This window comes from Desmodus rotundus, chromosome 4 (genome assembly GCF_022682495.2).
Source record: "Desmodus rotundus isolate HL8 chromosome 4, HLdesRot8A.1, whole genome shotgun sequence".
Taxonomy (NCBI): domain Eukaryota; kingdom Metazoa; phylum Chordata; class Mammalia; order Chiroptera; family Phyllostomidae; genus Desmodus; species Desmodus rotundus.
In genome coordinates, this window is record NC_071390.1 from 1426933 (window position 1) to 1440448 (window position 13516).

The window sequence follows — 13516 nt, forward strand, 5'->3', positions numbered from 1 at the left end:
CTACGTCCCCGAGGGGGCAGCAACCCCCTGGGAACCTCCCCTCGCACGGCAGCACCTCTGGGCCCAGCACACGCCAGGGGACGCCACCTTCCTCCACACAGTCACGTCTGGGACGTGGTGTTGCGACAACAGGTGCTGTTTGGGGCCGGAGGGTCAGCAGAGTCCCCACGGCAGCTGCCCGGTGGGTGTGCAGGCCCTGGCAGGCCGGACGGCCTCCACAGCCCCGAGCTCCAGACACAAGGAAAGGTGAGCACAGGGGCGAGTCGCTGGCAGAGCTGGGTGCGCCGGGGGGGGGGGGCCCCTGCTGCCCCACAGCAGGCAGTGTGGCTCCGCCCCCCACCCACACACCCCCCCCCAGGCCCAGGGCCCCCACCCCTCCTCCACAGCCCCCACAGAGCTCAGACCTACAGCCAGACAGTGTCGCCTGTCCCTGCTGGGAACCGCTCCACCTCCAGGGCCCGTGCGTCAGAGAGAGGAGGTCCATCTGACATAACGGCACCCCGAGGGCAGGCTCGATTTTGTGAGAAGGCTGATCCGGCCGCCTGTGCCATCAGAGGCTCTGCTGGGCCCAAGGGTCGCCTGGCTCCTACAGCACACCTAACAGGCAGACCAGGAGCGGGGAGCGGGCCTTCCCGGGTGTGGCTGCAGACACCGGTGGCAGGTGCGCCCCACTCACTGCTGCGCACTGGGGACCCCGGGAACACCTGATGGGCTAGGAGCAACTCGGATGAACAGGTGCTCGACACAGGACACCCTGAAAACTCAACGCGGGCCCAACTGCAACCACGACACTCAGCCAAGGAGGGGACAGCGGATGCCGCTCGTCACCCCAGGGTCACCCAGCGGAGGAGAAGCCTGTCCTGAAACACAGGGCCTGGAGTGACGACCTTGGGCCGGGACAGTGGTCCCCGACCTGGAGAGTTTACGGTGCGAGTTCGGCATTTTCTGTATCTGAACGTGCGTCGGGGGAACTCGCTCATCAGACCTGTGATGACGGAGATGCTCCTGCCTGGGACAAGGTGAGGCTCGAGGGTGCCTGGCAGAAGTCGTCCCAGGACAGGCGGCGCTGGCGGGCAGAGCAGACATCGTGACAGGACGCCGACCGCTGGCCTTGGGGGTCAAGGGCATAAGGAAAGGGCGGGCTCCCCCTCCTCCTCTGGGGCGCGTGGTAACCCGGAGCCAGGGGCTTAACAGAAGTGCCGTCCCCACCCCCGTGTCCGCCTGCTGTGGGAAGGTTTGCTTGCGTGACGATTCTCATTTTACGTGGAAAATAGTAGTTCATGGCCCAGGCCCGAAGGGCCCCGTCTGATTACACACAGTGGCAGGAGAAGCCTCTCGAGCAGGAGGCAGGGCCACGCCCACCTCCGTGACTAGTGCAGACCCCGCCCCATCACGTGCTCTGGAGCCCCAGCGCCCGCAGTGCAAGCACCAAGCGGTGCCTGGGGCAGGGCCAGCCCTTGCTAGAGCCCATGCATTTCCTATTTGTTTCTTTAATTGATTTGAGAGGAAGGAAGACAGAGACACATCCATCAGTTGCCTTTCATACGCACCACAACTGGGGACCAAACCCACAACCCAGGCATGTGCCCCTACTGGGGATCGAACCCACGACCAGCAGAACCACCAACCACCGGGCAGGGCCTTTCCTGTCTCTTATCTAAGTGGCCGTGGGCTGCACCCTCCCCTTAGGCCGCCAGGCAGCTCCGTGGAGCCCTAACCACCAGACAACATGCTGGGGAAACACAGCGGCCAGGACAGGGCCACAGGCTCCCCAAAGCTCAGTGGCACGGAGGGGCACCCAGCCACCCTGCGGATGGCACGTGGGACAGAGGCCCCTGGAGCAACTCTTTCTTCCAGTCACTTGACTCAGGGTCAAAACCGTGCGGAGCTCTCCACGGATCTCCAGGGGCTCCCGACCGCTGCAAAGGCCGAGTCAGTACCGCCCACGCGACACCTGTGAGCGGGGATGCCACACACACACACCAGCGACACCCAGCTCTGTCCCGGCTGCCCGCCCCGTGTGCTACGGGAGAGGGCTGGCTGTGAGGTGTCCGTCGGTGTTCCGGGAGCACGCTGCTGCCACTCCCTGAGCCGGGTCTTGCCCACCCCGCGGCGGCTCTGTGAGGCCCCACATCCGAGCTCAGGGAGGCCGTCAGAAGAGGGGTCCGTGAGTTGGCGAGGGGGGAGCCACCCAGCCCGGGAGCAGCTCTGTGTGCCGCCGTGAACCACCAGCCCCCAGCCCACTCTCTGCCCTCTGAGGACTCTCTCTTCAACAGGCTCTGCTGCCAGGGCCCCGCTGCGTCCTGAAGAGCAGATTTAAAGTGAGTCCGTTACGTCACGTTTGTGTAAAGAGACACCTTTCTGCACGAGGGTTTTTCGTTGAATCAAGGGTGTTTATTGCATTCTATTTTTGGTGGAAAAACGTAACATACGTGTATTTAGCACAGCCCCTGGAGCGCACAAGGCGCACAGGGCGGAGCAGGAAGAAGCCCCGCCCCCTCAGGTCCGGGGTGGGGGAGCCTGGCCACAGCTGCTCCGCTGTCAGGAGGCACTTCCCACACTCAGGCCACGTGTGATGGTCATCAATTTTCTCCTTTCAGCATGGGCAGCAACTCACCGTTTTCTTTCAGTTCCTGCACAGAAGGAAGAAAAGAGCAACGTGTGTGTGTCCGTGTAGAAAACCACCTAATTACAGGTGCGTGGGCCACGGAAACCCAGAGGAAACCCTCAAACTGAACACGTGGCCACACGAACCGTGGGCCGCAGGGCCCGGCCCCAACACTGAGGGAACGGGCGTCTAAAAGCAGCGGGCTGTTGCGCACTAGCACGCAGGGCGGCCGGGACAGAACAGCGAAGCCTCCCACGGGGACCGGAGCGAGAACGGGGGAAGAGTCGGAGTGAAGAGCAGAGCGAGGTGCCGGCGATGCGCACTCCACACCCGCGGGCCACGCCACCGTGCCCGCCGCCCTGGAAGGCAGCAGTGCTAGTGTGTAAACGTGAACACAGAGCCCAGAAACCATCAGAGATGTAACGGTTCAGAAGCATTTCTGCGCCATCTTTCACGAAACACGGGCACAGCCGTCAGGTCTGACCCGTGACAACAAAGGTGATTCTCCAGTCTCAGAGAGGCACCTAACGTGATGCCCGCGCCAGGTCACCACAGGCCAGCACGGGCCAGCACGGCCCGTCCCACGGGCTCAGCCCCCTCAGGGCTGTCTTGGGACCTGCTCCCCACGGGACAAGCAGAGGCCCCGCTGCCCCCAGGCTCCCAAATGGCAGTGGCAGAACCCTGGCAGAAGGTGGACACGCAGACTTCTCAGCTGTGACATCGCAGACCACTCACCTACTCCTGTGTGTCCCTCCCTGGTGACGACAGGTGGCTTCTCGCAGGCCGCCACACCAAAGCAGTGGGCTGGCCGGCGCCAAGTCCTCCAGACACAACTGTGGTCAGCGGCAGTTTAAAGGGTGACCTATGCTACATGCTCTGTCCCCAACACTGCAGGAGGGGCTGTGGCGGCGAGGCGGGCGTGTGGCGCACAAGTCAGCGGCAAGTTTCTCTGCCCACGAGGCTGGCCCACTCCGCACATCCCCCGTGTTTCCACCGCCCAGCAGATGAAGAGCCTGGCTCCGCGAGAAACGGGCCCAGTGCACCTGTGCTCAGGTACCTCCTCAAAGAACCAATCTCCGAGCACGCACGCTCTCAGCAGGTGAGCAGGAAGCCCCAGAGCAAACGCCCGTTACACACCTGAGACGCTGCCCACGCAGTGCAGCTGCAGGAGTAAATGGAATTGATTGATCCGTCTTCCCACGAGTTACCAATGGCCAGGGCGTGGGCCATAAAGCACTCGGACGAGAGAACAGGCTGGGGCGTTTGTATGTGTGTTACAAAAGTAAAAATATATATAAAATAACAAATGCAGATCTATTTTCGTTGCTTCCGGGCTATTCAAAAGCTACAATACTAAATTAAACCTTCTTCCCACCAGGAAGAAGAGTTTACTAGAAAAGTGACTCCCTGGCTGGCTTGAAAAGCGCGATGCGGGGCCGGGAGCTGGCAGGAGACAGGTGCAGGGGGAAGCCGCATGCGCAGCCTCCACGCCCCGGGGCCGGCACGAACGAAGCCATGGCTGCTGCGCTGCCCTCACTCGGCCCCCTGGCGTCCTCCCACGTGACAGAGGAGGGTCTAGACCCTGCTTCCTGCTCCGAAGGTCAGAAATGGTACCTCCGAGGAAGTCCCGGCCACGTGCGGGCTGGCCCTGCTCCTGCCAGGCCCGCCCCCAATTGGGCCTGCCACACACCCACACTGCTGCCCCTCCAGCGCGGTGACTGCAGCTGGCCAGGGCGGTCCGCTTGCCTCTGCGGCTCTGGGCTGACCAGTGAGTCTGGAGCACACAGGTGCCATCACGTGGGGGCGCCCTCGATCCCGCAGTCTGAGTTCCAGAAGGGTTGTCCCGCCATTTACAGCCCCGTGAGGGTGTCCTCGGAGCAAAGCCAGGAAGGAAACGTACCCTCAAAGACGTGTAGTAAACGGCTCCCTCTCCAGACCGCTCACCCTCCAAGGAGCTAACCCACTGTGCCCGTGACTGGTGTCCCCCGGGCACGGGAGCGAGGCAGGCAGAGACCCAGGGGGAGGACTTCGGCGATCACACTGCTGTAACTGCGAAGGCACAGGGCAGCTTCCCGGCAGCAGCTGGAGCCCTGGGCGGGAGACTCCCAGACAGGAGTGTCCCTGGCGGGCGCAGAGCACAGAGCACTGCGGACCGTGCGAGGCCACCCAGGCTGCGGGGACGGGCTGAGGAAGAGCTGGAAACACAGGGACGAGCCGCCGGAGCAGCGCAGCGCGAGACCAACAGAAGGCGGGCTGTGGCCGCAAGGCCCGCTCCTCTGGACACCACATCCGAGTGTGGGCCTCAGCAGCCTCCCTGGGGGGTGGGCGGCTCCTATAGGGGCAGCCATAAGACCCTATGGTCGGGTCGGGAGAGGCCCCACCGTGAGAGGGACACAGACTGCCCGGGGGAGCAGTGAGGACGGCAAGACGGGGTGGCCCTAGACACGGCAACACTGGCCTAGAAGGGACTGGCCACGCGGCCAGAAACGTGGGCGGCAAGGATGGCCGCAGAGGTCCCATTCGAAACGACCTCCACTCGTCAGGCGCCTCGGGGTGCTGGGCAGACCGGGACCCACCTTAACGATGTCCAGGCCTCCGACGAGCTCCCCTTTCACGTAGAGCTGAGGGTACGTGGGCCAGTTGGAGAACGTCTTGAGCCCCTGGCGGACCTAGGGGAACAGCAGGAACCCTGAAGCCGGCCCATCGGGCTGAGCGATGGGCAGACAGGCAGAGGACAGAGACACAGGACTTACTTCCTCATCCTCCAGTATGTCGAACGTCTCGTAGTCGACACTATAAAAAGGAAGAACATTTCAACCAGAAATCCAGTTTTAAACAAAAATTGTAAAGCCTATTCTGTGTTTTACAAATAATCAAGAAAAGCGAATAAATCATTTGGACACGAACAAAACTCACTGTACAAAAGTGATTTTGCTTCTGTTTGTCGGGACTATTCAGAGTTAGGTCATTCCAGGACACACCTGTCTGTCCGACTGCCTCTCTAGGAAGCATTAGCTTGGGACACCCACTGCCGACGGGACGGTCCGCTGCTCCCAGTGCGCCCAGCACAAGGGACAGCGCCACGCGGCTTGAGTGCAGCCAGCACCTCTGTAGGAGGCGGGAAAATCACCACGGGGTCAGGGAGCCCGTGGGAGTGCGACCTGGTTGGCTCGCGGTCCCAGAGGCTGGCCTTGGAAGTGCCACACACAAACCCCGAGCCGCCCTCCGTGGGAGACCGTGTGTCCAGTGACCAGCCCCAGGGACCGTCGTGGGGCAGGAACAGTCCAGACACAGGACAGGTCAAATCAGCAGCAAGGACCAAAGATATGTTTGGAAGAGCAAAATTAATTAGAAACGGGCCCACATGAGGTAAGGCTCCATCAGGGTGAGCCGAGGGGGGCAGCTCTCCCAGTCCGGACCGCCTGAGAGACAGGACAGGGCACAGGGCACATCTGTCATGAGAGTCCCAACGGTTCCTTGCACAGGGGGCGTTCACACCTCAGTATGCACCTGGGACAAGGACCCTCACGGCGAGTGGCTTGGGGGTGGCAAGGAAAAGACAAGGGCCAGAGCAGAGGAGGGGAACAGAGAGCCAGGGCTTCTTTCCCAGCAAGCTCAGGTGAGTTCAGCTACAGAACCGCAGAGGCCTGTGGAGGAGTGTGGGGGGCAGGCAGCGGGCACTCTCTCCCAAAGAAGCCCCAGCTCCAGGGAGCCGGCACCCTGGCCCTCCTGGGCTGGGCTGCACAGACACGGGGCAGAAAGCGGACACGGAGACGCCCCCCAGCAGGGGAGCTGGCCCAGGCCCAGTCCTGGCCTCAGGGCCTGGCCGAGGTGCCCCAGGGGACAGGCTGGGGCTGAGGAGGAGTGCACTGAGCGTGTCACCGTGGAGCGGGGGGCAGAGGGAAGAAAGACAAAGGGGCTGTAAAAATAATGACCACACCGAGCCAGCCTGTCCTCTGTCCTCAGCAGAACGAACAGGCACAGGCCAGACCCTGCCCGACAATAAACTGACAGGTGCTGCTCGGTGAAATGTCACCATCGCATGAAGAAATCAATCGCTTCGCTGTGTCCCTCAGGCTGTACCTACACCTGCGCTGCTCAGCTGACAGCCTCCAGCCTCGCCCGAGAACCACGTCTGAGCACTTTGAAGACGACGCTCCCCACGCCTGCACAGGGCCGCGCAGTCTACCCAAGGCCGTGGTTTGCGCCCTGACAATGTGAAAGGCAGCTGTGAACTGGGACGTGAGAAATGGGCAAACACGTGACGAGGCCCACAGAACACATGCTGACTGCGTCCACGTCCTGGTTCTGTCGGCTGTGCACACGGAAGGGTAACTGACACAGACAGGGGCTTTTGTTTTTAACCATAGAAACCACTCGGTTCTCGTCTCCGGGCGGCTCGTCCCTGGGCAGATCGAAAGCAAGGGCCCAGCGTTTGACCTCCCTCCTCACATGCAGGCAGTCAACCTCAGGACGGCCTGATCGGCTTCCTAGGCTGTTTAGACCCTGGAGTGTGTGTTCCAGGGGAATGAAAAACCTATAATTCACTTACCCTAAAATACCATCATGCCTAGTAAAAGGAGAGTTACTGCTTTTCTTTTGGAACTAGACAAATAGTCACTTCATTGTTACCAAAAACTAGGGGCCAGAAAACTCTCGTGGTCAACTTAAAGCCGTCGTGGGCCAGTGCAGAACAAACAGACACAGACCGGGAAGCAGGATATCTTACACACGCCACGGGAAGAGAGGATCGACTTACCCAGTGCCATTCAGTATTTCCAGAATCTGTTTGCTGAATCCACACTTCGCTTCCTAAATTCAGAAAGAGAGAGTGAAGGTCTGCTCCCCGCCACGGCCCACGCGGTGCGGCTGGGCCGGTGCCCTGTCGCCGTTGGAGGGCAGGCGTGCCAGGGAAGCGCCCTCCCTGCACTGCAGGTGCTGAGCCCTCCAGAGGTCGCCCCAGCGCACAGCCAGACCCCTCGGGTCTGTGGCCACGGGAGGGCCTGACCGAGCTCCGGGGCTCTGGCATCGGGTGACCCCGAGGCGACCTGGGCGCTGGCCTGAGACTGCACCCACACAGATGCCGCCCACTGTCAAGCTGTCTGCACGGGTGGCCCCTGGAGCAGCTCGCTCGTTGGGGCCACAGGGTCTCAAACCGTTCGCGTCCCCAGGGCCCAGGGCCCGCCCACCCCGAGGGAAGACTCGGCACCAGGTGAACACCTTCACTGCGCTAACAATTCTGTTCCCCAAACCAACATACGCTCTCTGGGCTTCCAGAAAAGCTGCTGTGAGAACAAAACTAATCACCAAAAAGGGGGGAAAAGTGACTTTCTCAGTACTGGGGATTACCAGCTTCTCCCGTCTTGTTTCAGTAAACGCAGGGACCAGAGGACCCAGACCCAGGCCCTGAACCGGCAACCACACCAGGTGAGGTTTACACTCCACTTCCCTGGTGCTGCTGTTCTCCCCGCGGCAGCTGCACAAATGACCCCCCGAGTGACCTGACGGGTCTCACTGCACTGCCCCCGCCAACCCCCAGGAGCCCCTGGACAGGCTGGGTCCGGAAAGCTCCGAGAACCGCCACCACACGATGGAGCTGAATTTAGAGAGGAGTCTGCCCTCTCCGTGGTCCTTAACCCCGCGGGGTGGTCCCTGGGAGAACTTGATGAACACTAAGACCCACTTTAAGAGAAACAGGAATACACAGTCACAGAAAAGAAAAAAAAAAATGCCCGACTGTCCCACTCACCCACAGGTGGCCTGTGTGCACACAGGAGGCAGCAGGGCTCTGCCCACTGGGGACACTCCCACGGGAGCGTCCGAAGCCGCCCCCCGAGCACCGGGAGGCTGCCCGTGCTCGGGAAGCGCAGTGGCCCTGCCGCGCTTTGTGGGCAGCGTCTGAAGCCACGGGCAGCAGCTCAGAGCCGGCCAGTGCACAGGCTGGTCTGTAGGCAGCAAGTGCACCCGGGGGACGTGGGGGCAGAGCCGGAACATGGGGCGACTGTCCACTCTGCATGGGCACCACAAGGGCCCCGCCCCCTCCCTGACCCGAGGGCCTTGGCGGTGAATGCCGTGAGTGTCCCCTCGCCGCAGGTGCTGTGTGGTTGGCAGCAGTCACGGAGGAGCCACTGCGAGTTCTCTACCTGTCTGCTTCCCTTCATGAACAGCATCACGGGAGCTTTCCTGGTCAGGGCGGCGAGCCTGCAGAGAGAGAATCGGCGTGAGGCCCCTCCACTGGGTGAGCAGGTGCCACCCCGGCCCCGCCTCCAGGCAGCAAACACGGGAGGGACGGTGGGCAGGGCTGGCAGCACTGGGCGGCACCACACGAGCAGACGCACCAGCACTTTCCTCCACTCCACTCTCTCCCCGTGGGCAGTGGAGTAAATGCAGCCGCTGTGAGACACAGGGTGGCTTTTTAAGGCGACGGCGCTCCTCCGGGTGCAGTGGGAGCCGTCAGCTGGCAGCTCTGAAGAAACGTTAGCGCCCAGGTCAGCAGGGAGCTGTCCCTCAGGGCCCGCCAGGACTCCCGTGCTCCTCCCACGCATCCGTCTGCACCCAGCAGAGGCTGGGCACCCAAGCCGAGGGCCCACCAGGCCGCCCGCGGCAAGCGCTGAACCCGGGCTCGGCCTCTGCCACCAGCCGCGAGGATCAAAGGCTCGCACCTGCACTTCAGGCTATTTCACAACCAGATCGCACCGGCTGTCGGCAACTTCACTGCCCGCACAACTGCCTAGCATCTACAAACAGATCCCGGACAGCGCCCGTGGTGGCAGGGGCCGCGGAAGACCCTCCAGGCCGTGTCTCCCGGTCACCTGTGCCTCCAGATCTCCTCCTGGAGTAAAGCCGTCACGAATGCATCACAGACCAGGCACAGAGCTGTCACGTACACTTTCAGTGGATGGTGACAAGCTAATCCGCAAAAAAGCCACGGCGAGGACCGCCACCGTGCTGGTCCCGATCACTCGCCTAGCGACCACCTGCCTGGACCCAGAAAAGCAGAGCTGGTGGTCCCACTGTCCCATCCAGACGCCACCTTGCCTGGAACCAGGAGCCCTGTCCATTGTTACTCAAATGCATGGCACGTGACTTCCTGTAGAGCCCCACCAGCCACCTCGTGGTTCTGACGGCACAGGAGGTACAGGGGCTCACCGGGGTCCAGCAGCCCCTGCAGCCGCCCGGTGAGGACCCAGAGTCACCAAGGGACCAAGAGCGCCCCGTCCTCGTCAGAAAGGCAGGAAAGGCTGTAAATCATTAGGGAAAATGTGCCACTTACCGGGTGGCTTGTCATGTATGGAATGCTGTTTACAAGGGTTACTTTGTTAATCAAGGACAGGTGAATCGGGTTTGTTTTTGAAGTTTTAGAAATTCTTGAAATGTTAATTGGCAAGACAGTGACGGGAGTTTGACCTCACACACGGAAGTGCCAACAGTGAACGGCAGGCAGGCTGCCACACCTCCGAAGGACCTCCATTTCACACCTCCCCACCGATTCACGCTGATCTCGAAAAAAGCCCTCCGTCTCCCTGCTGGCCAAGGGCCGGAACGCTGCTGAGACGGAACGTCTAAAACCTGCCTGACACCCTTCAGAAAACGGGTGTGGCGGGTCCCGCAGCTCCAAACCCCCCGACCGGTGCCCACTGCAGTCTGCAGAGGTAGGCAGGGGTTGAGGGTGCAGCACAGTGGTGGCCCCAGGGCCGAGGGGCCTGACAGCGGCGGGCAGGGGGACCCGCGGGGGCAACACAGGTCGCCCAGGGCTGTGCCAGGAGCAGGCCCGTGACCACACCCGGACGTCATGACAGCTGGGCCCTGCTCCGAAACGCAGAGGTGACTGACCCCCGGTCCCCAGTCATTACATAGACACAAAGCATCTCCGGTCCAATCAGGACCCCTGCCGGCGTGGCCTGTCGGATGGTACACGGTGTGACAATGGCCCTGGTGTGCGCGACACGTTCCAACTCCGACAGAGAAAGGCAGCAAACTCTGACAGTCACAGAAAGTTCCTGAAAGAAGGGTGGACTCTTAAAACACTCACCTTTCCTCTAACTTGGGAGCTTTGGGGCAGACGGTATCTAGTTCTCCCGATGCTTCCAGCTCCTGAAACGGACACAGGTGTGGGTCAGGAAAGCACGCGTGATGAGGGGCTTCCTGGTCACACCGTCACGTGGCGTCCGGGCTCAGCCTCCCGTCAAAACCACCGCGCATTCGCTCCAGACGTGCTGGTGTGCGCAGACACTTGAAGGAACTTGCGTCGGCCCTTGGACAGCGCCAAAAAACCGCAGACTCTGCGTCCATTGCAGACTCCTCCCCCAAGTCTAACCTTCACTATATCCAGTCCTCCTATGAGCTCGCCGGAAACGTAGAGCTGGGGGTAGGTGGGCCAGCTGGAGTAGGTTTTGAGGCCCTGGCGGACTTCCTCGTCTGAGAAGACGTCGAAACTGCTGAACTGGACGTTGTGTGTGTTGAGAATCTGCACCATCTGCTTGCTGAACCCTGCACACAGGAAAAGAAAGGACGGACGGACTCGCTCCCCCTCCCGCAGGCGCTCTGCATCGCCCCCTGACCCCTGCACCAGCGATCGAGGACGCAGGGCCGGACAGCTCGCGGGGAGAGCACTCACTCCAAGAACGCCGCATCTACTGCCGAATCACACCCCATGCTCAGACGTGGCTTAACTTTTTAACACACTCGTGAGTTTTAAAAACTTGAAAAGTGTGCGCGCGCGTGTGTGTGTGTGCGCCCTCACCAGGCACATTTTTTGTTGGGGACAAACAGTGCTGGACGAAAGGCAGAGCCCTCCAGCCCGTCACTGGGACCCATCCTCCCAGGGGATGCACAGGCAAGCCCTGGACGGCCACATCCCGGCCCAGCGCTGGCGCGCTCACGGGGGCTGACCTGGACAGCGGGACACCCTCCACGCTGCTGTTCTGTGAACTGCGGGGGGGAAAGCTGTACCACAGTGGTTTCCAGCTGCCACTGACCAGACCGGAGGCCCACTGCGGTCTGGTTTCTATTGCCCTCTGCTGCCCCTGCACGTCCACCTGAGCAGGCTCAGCCTTCACTGTGTCTGACAGGAGACACGAGAATGGCAGCGGCAGCAGCAGCCTCAGCCGGTTGGAGACGGGCACGCCAGCACACTGAGCTGCTCGCTGCCCTCACTGCCGTGGTAGTGAGCTGTCAATAAATGGGGCGCAGAGGGCTATTCTTCCTCAGCTGCCGCCAGAACTGGACGGTTCCGTTTAGAACTGTCTGCATTCCCCAGTGCACATTACGCATCCCCCCCTGCAGCGTAGGGGCCCTTGTGTTGCAGGGTTTATTACACTTCAGTGACACATCTCGGTCTGTACTTGGACACCACTTTCTTGGGGGACATTAGGACTGAAGACTAAGAGTGTGAGTATTGGTCTGGTATAAATCTCTTAGTGTTGACCGAAAAGAGGGTACTTTTCTTTCTGTAAGCTCATTCTCCAACTGCCTCCGGCACGTCCTGCCGCTCCGCTCTTCCCCACCCCACCACACCCCACCCCACTCCTCCTGGCAAACAGGCAGTCTGGAAAAGAACCCGTTCCTCAGATTCCGAATCCCTACACAATCAACAGCATCAGCAATTCCTGTGAATGAAATCGAACCATAAAATGCAGTATGAGATTATTTCCAGAACAGGCCCTCCCTGATGCCACGCGGACGTGTGTGTGAGCGCCACCCCCCCCCCACCTGTGGGGTCAGGGAGGGCACAGGTGCAGGGCCGCACAAGCAGCTCCCGGCCATGAGCGCACAGAACAGCCTGTTCTCATGGCGTTATTCACCACCGCCCCATCGTCTTCCACACAAACAACCGTGAGCGCGCTCCGGCTGACCCTGTGCTTATTCACAGCGCGTGCGCCGCTTCCCGAGAGCCGAAGGGCCGCGCCCGTGAGCAGCCTGCAGGAGGACACGGGTGCGGAGCTCCTCCTGCGTCTGGGAGCTCATTAGTCGACAGCTAACGGCACAGCGCCAAGGGTCCTTCTGCTGCCCGTCCACTAACTCGTTTCTACTGTAAGTGGCTGAGGAAAAGCTTCACTGTAGCTTTAGGCAATTCCACGCAGACTAGAAAGATAGATTGGTGGTGTTTCATTTTTAAGGCTTAAAGTGGCAGACCGAAAACGTTATGCTTAAAAATAAAATAGTGAGAAAGCTTGATTCCAGTAACAAAGTATTTATACTTTTTTAAAGGAAAACTCACACACGCACGCAGTAACAACATGTAAAGCAGGAAAGCCGTGTTTAACTGCCACAGAGCCATTCTGTCTCCGTGGTCATTCCTGCTCGTGACTGAAGCCGTGACCCACAGCCCCTGCCACACGCCCCCTCGCCAACAGCAGTGGGGCCCGCAGGGCCCTCGGCACTGGCGGTGTTTCTGCGTCTGACTGAAAAAGTGAGACCCGGGCAGGACTGCAGTTCTGTGCTGTGGCTCAGACATCTGCTGCTTCGCTGAAAGCTTTGTTAACTAGAATGGATAAAAGAACCCCCAAAACTACATCAACCCGCAGGTTCCAGGATTTACTGTCCTCCTTAAAAGGATGGGCAACTCAGTACTTGTTTGACAACTTCCCAGAACATGCGGGCCCGCCTGTCCAGCTCTCCCGAGGAGCCCGGCATGAGGACGATCTGACCCTCGGTCCCCGGAGGCCCCATTGTGCCCCGTCAGGTCACCCCCTGCAGCTCTGCAGGCAGGGCCCCGGGGAAGGGGAGGGCGGCAGAGACATGCGCTATGCGGGGGATGGGCAGACCCTGAGAGGGCTCTGGTTTCCCGACGCGACACGTGAATGCCACGTCTGCTGAGGGACTGAAAGTGTGTTGGGGGGGAGGGGGCCAACAGGTAAAAGGTGAGCGTCGCTCCCCTCCAGCAAGGGCAACGGAGGGAGCGATGGC

General features: G+C 60.9%; 1 protein-coding gene across 2 annotated transcripts in view; it reads right to left on the reverse strand.

Moving 5' to 3' along the window:
* Positions 1-2372: 2372 nt before the first annotated feature.
* GLRX3 (glutaredoxin 3) overlaps positions 2373-13516 on the reverse strand; it is a 30062-nt gene continuing 18918 nt past the window's right edge. For both annotated transcript variants that reach the window (XM_053922801.1, XM_053922800.1), the window contains exons 5-11: positions 10926-11098; positions 10641-10702; positions 8752-8809; positions 7368-7420; positions 5362-5401; positions 5185-5277; positions 2373-2633 (exon numbers count right to left, since the gene is read on the reverse strand). In XM_053922801.1, coding sequence (XP_053778776.1) covers positions 2583-2633; positions 5185-5277; positions 5362-5401; positions 7368-7420; positions 8752-8809; positions 10641-10702; positions 10926-11098 — 530 coding nt within the window. In that variant the 3' untranslated portion in view covers positions 2373-2582. The remainder of the gene's footprint in view (positions 2634-5184; positions 5278-5361; positions 5402-7367; positions 7421-8751; positions 8810-10640; positions 10703-10925; positions 11099-13516) is intronic.